The sequence below is a fragment of the Danio rerio genome, chromosome 1, assembly GCF_049306965.1.
Source record: "Danio rerio strain Tuebingen ecotype United States chromosome 1, GRCz12tu, whole genome shotgun sequence".
Taxonomy (NCBI): Eukaryota; Metazoa; Chordata; class Actinopteri; order Cypriniformes; family Danionidae; genus Danio; species Danio rerio.
Window position 1 is genome coordinate 1,452,501 of NC_133176.1, and position 5,000 is coordinate 1,457,500.

The window sequence follows — 5,000 nt, forward strand, 5'->3', positions numbered from 1 at the left end:
TTGAAAATAAAATGTTTTAAAATATAAGCTGAAAATGTCAAATTCATTCATTCATTTTCCTTCAGCTTAGTCCCTTATTTATCTGGGGTCACCACAGTGAAATGAGTCACCAACTTATCCAGCATATGTTTTACTTCCAGCTGCAACCCAGTACAGGGAAACACCCATACACACATTTAAACACACACACAAACACTATGGCCAATTTAGCTCATCAATTCACCAATAGTGCATGTGTTTGGACTGTAGGGGAAACCGGAGCACCCGGAGGAAACCCACGCCAACACAGGGAGAACATGCAAACTCCACACAGAAACGCCAACTGACCCAGCCGGGACTCAAACCAGCGACCTTCTTGCTGTGAAGCGATCATGTTACCCACTGCGCCACCGTGATGCCTTCATAACAATTATTAACAAATAATTAATAAAATAAAGCAGCCATAATTATTAAATGTGTAACAGTACATATAAATGTTCATTAATTAAAAGTAGCACTGCCAAAACTGGTTATTTAAGAATATTATGCAAATTAAGTCAGTTACACATATTAAATATGCATTTAATAAGCTCTAATAATATCTGAAAGCACCGAATATACTGTATATATAATATATATTCTCCAGTAAAGCAGAACTTCAGTCTCAGAGCTCCTCCATTAATGAAGGCGTTCATTCATTTCAATGAGAAAGCGCTAATAAAAGTGAAGCGACTGAATATTGTAGTTCGTCAAAGAACACTGAGCTCTTAATTAAATATCCACCAAGAGCGCGTGAATGTAATTGAAGTAATTACGCTCTGCATTTGAGCTCCAGACCATGATAACACACTCTTACATAGACTCCTGGTTGAATTTCTCTCTTGTTTCTCTGATCTTGAACTCGTTGTTTTTCATTGCTGTGATGCGTGAAACCCTGAAGGGCTGGGATGTGGAGATGAGCGATATTATTATTATTATCATTATTATTCAGACACACACTTTCTGCTTTCAGAGTTGTACATCGCACTCAGACTAATAGCCATTATTGAAATGCACAGAAAGGAGTTTTATTCTTGGACGAAAGTGAAAGCGCTTTAATGAAGAAACAGCTTGAAGTCATTATCACAAAAGCGCCGTCAACACATGCAGATCCTGCAGAAACACTCGCTTCAGGAGTGATAATGGCTTTTAGGAGAAGTTTAGATGGTAAACACACATCACCTTTGCTTAAGCACTTTTCTCCCACACTTCCTGAACTCACTCTGTTTTTCCCTTACTAAGCGGTTCACTTTTGCACTTATACACAATATTTTTGAGCATGGGGCAGCGCGGTTGCACAGTGGTTAGCACTGTCACCTCGCAGCAAGAAGGTTGCTGGTTCAAACCTCAGCTGGGTCAGTTGTGTTCCTGTGTGGAGTTTGCATGTTTTCCCTGTGTTGGGTTTCCTCCAGGTCCAGTTTCCCCCACAGTCCAAACACATACACTATAGAAGAATTGGGTTATCTAAATTGTCCGTGTATGTATGTGAATCAGAGTATATATGTGTTTCCCAGTGATGGGTTGCAGCTGGAAGGGCATCCGCTGCGTAAACAATATGATGGATAAGTTGGCGGTTCATTCCACAGTGGTGACCCCTGATTAACAAAGGGACTAAGCTGAAAAGAAAATTAATGTAGTTTTAAAAATATGTAAATAAATAAATATATACCTTGCTGAAAAATCCAGCTTAAACCAGCCTAGGCTGGTTGACTTGTTTTAGCTGGTTGACCAGTCTGGTTTTAGAGGGGTTTTGTCCATTTCCAGGCTGGTTTCCAGCCATTTCCAGCCTAGTCTTAGCTGGTCAGGCTAGAAAATGACCAGCTAAATCCAGCTAAAACCAGCTTGACCAGCCTGGTTTAAGCTGGACATAGCTGGTTTTGGCTTGGCTCTCAGCCTGGCTAAGCTGGTCAAGCTGGTTTTAGCTGGACATCTTCCAGCCTGATCAGCTAAGACCAGGCTGGAAATGGCTGGAAACCAGCCTGGAAATGGCCAAAACCCCTCTAAAAACAAGTCTGGTAGACCAGCTAAAACCAGCCAACCAGCCTAGGCTGGTTTAAGCTGTTTTTTTCAGCAGGGATATATATATATATATGTGTGTGTGTGTGTGTACTGACTCTGCACGCCGTGCGTCCGGGCGCTCCTCCACTCCTGAGCGCTGCTGGTGTCTCTGTAGTTGATGATGTAGAAGCTGATGGGGACTCCGCCGTGAGAATCCGGCTTCATGAAGGAGACGGTGGCCATACGCTGAGAGACCGCCGTCATGCGGACAGAATATGGACTCGACGGCACGTCTGAAACAACACAAACACACAACAACACACACAGTGACCATTCACTAGAGAACAGAACACTTTAGTAAACAAAACCATCGGTTTTACTTTAACTAGAATATCAAAGCACAATTGCAACAGCCGGAAATAGCAGAGCATCTGCATATCAAGAACCTAGCAACAACACAGAACATCCAAGCAATGGTATGACAGCACCCTAGCAACCACACATCAACAGCTCAGCAACATCCCAAAATACCCCATCATCTACATACCAACACCTTAGCGATCACTTTGAATACCCAAGCAATGCTACAGCAACACCCTAGCAACAACTTCAAATGCCCTAGCAACCACACATCAACACCCTTGCAATAACCCAAAATACCCTATCATCTGCTTAATAACAACCTAGCAACCAACTAGAAATCCAAGCAGTGGTATGACAACACCCTAGCAACCAACTAAAATATCCAAGCAGAGGTATGACAACACCCTAGCAACCAACAAGAATATGCAAGCAGTGGTATAACTACACCCTAGCAACCAACTAGAATATCCAAGCAGTGGTATGACAACACCCTAGCAACCAACTAGAATATCCAAGCAATGGCATGACAACACCCTAGCAACCAAGTAGAATATGCAAGCAGTGGTATCACAACACCCTCGCAACTAAATGGAATACACAAGCAGTGGTATGACAACACCCTAGCAACCAACTAGAATATCCAAGCAGTGGTATCACAACACCCTAGCAACCAACTAGAATATCCAAGCAGAGGTATGACAACACCCTAGCAACCAACTAGAATATCCAAGCAGTGGTATGTCAACACCCTAGCAGCCAACTAGAATATCCAAGCAATGGTATGACAATACCCTAGCAACCATATAGAATATCCAAGCGGAGGTATGAAAACACCCTGGCAACCAACTAGAACACCCAAGCAGTAGTATGACAACACCCTGGCAACCAACTAGAATACCCAAGCAGTAGTATGACAACACCCTAGCAACCAACTAGAATATCCAAGCAGTGGTATGACAACACCCTAGCAACCAACTAGAATATCCAAGCAGTGGTATGACAACACCCTAGCTACCAACTAGAATATCCAAGCAGTGGTATGACAACACCCTAGCAACAAACTAGAATATCCAAGCAGTGGTATAACAACACCCTAGCAACCAACTAGAATATCCAAGCAGTGGTATGACAACACCCTAGCAACCAACTAGAATATCCAAGCAGTGGTATGACAACACCCTAGCAACCAACTAGATTACCCAAGCAGAGGTATGACAACACCCTAGCAACCAACTAGAATATACAAGCAGTGGTATAAAAACACCCTAGCAACCAACTAGAATATTCAAGCAGTGGTATGACAACACCCTAGCAACCAACTAGAATATCCAAGCAGTGGTATGACAACACCCTAGCAACCAACTAGATTACCCAAGCAGTGGTATGACAACACCCTAGCAACCAACTAGAATATCCAAGCAATGGTATGACAACACCCTAGCAACCAACTAGAATATCCAAGCAGTGGTATGACAACACCCTAGCAACCAACTAGATTACCCAAGCAGTAGTATGACAACACCCTAGCAACCAACTAGAATATCCAAGCAGTGGTATGACAACACCCTAGCAACCAACTAGATTACCCAAGCAGAGGTATGACAACACCCTAGCAACCAACTAGAATATTCAAGCAGTGGTATAAAAACACCCTAGCAACCAACTAGAATACCCAAGCAGTAGCATTACTACACCCTAGCAACCAACTAGAATATCCAAGCAGTGGTATAAAAACACCCTAGCAACCAACTAGAATACCCAAGCAGTAGCATTACTACACCCTAGCAACCAACTAGAATATCCAAGCAGTGGTATAAAAACACCCTAGCAACCAACTAGAATACCCAAGCAGTGGTATGACAACACCCTAGCAACCAACTAGAATATCCAAGCAGTAGTATGACAACACCCTAGCAACCAACTAGAATATCCAAGCAGTGGTATGACAACACCCTAGCAACCAACTAGATTACCCAAGCAGAGGTATGACAACACCCTAGCAACCAACTAGAATATTCAAGCAGTGGTATAAAAACACCCTAGCAACCAACTAGAATACCCAAGCAGTAGCATTACTACACCCTAGCAACCAACTAGAATATCCAAGCAGTGGTATAAAAACACCCTAGCAACCAACTAGAATACCCAAGCAGTAGCATTACTACACCCTAGCAACCAACTAGAATATCCAAGCAGTGGTATAAAAACACCCTAGCAACCAACTAGAATACCCAAGCAGTGGTATGACAACACCCTAGCAACCAACTAGAATATCCAAGCAGTGGTATGACAACACCCTAGCAACCAACTAGAATATCCAAGCAGTGGTATGACAACACCCTAGCAATCAATTAGAATACCCAAGCAGTGGTATGACAACACCCTAGCAACTTTATTGTAACTATGCACTCATATCTGGGTTGTTTCTGACTCCTCCTCTTTACTGCAGATTGTAAGTGTGTGTGAGCGACAGCTTCGTTCATTCTGTGTGAAATAAAGAGACGCGGGTTTCCTCCAGTGATGAAGTGTGGATGTGAAATAAACAGAGGACAGAGCAGCAGATGAACAGCGGACTGCTGGAGATCAGAATACATCATCATCTGCGCTGCGACAGGAGCATC

At 42.9% G+C, this 5,000-nt stretch overlaps 1 protein-coding gene across 16 annotated transcripts in view; it reads right to left on the reverse strand.

Moving 5' to 3' along the window:
* Positions 1-5,000, reverse strand: part of zgc:152904 — a 404,441-nt gene that overhangs the window by 14,752 nt on the left and 384,689 nt on the right. For all 16 annotated transcript variants that reach the window (NM_001076744.1, XM_073949165.1, XM_073949158.1 and 13 more), the window contains 1 exon segment: positions 2,133-2,309. In NM_001076744.1, coding sequence (NP_001070212.1) covers positions 2,133-2,309 — 177 coding nt within the window.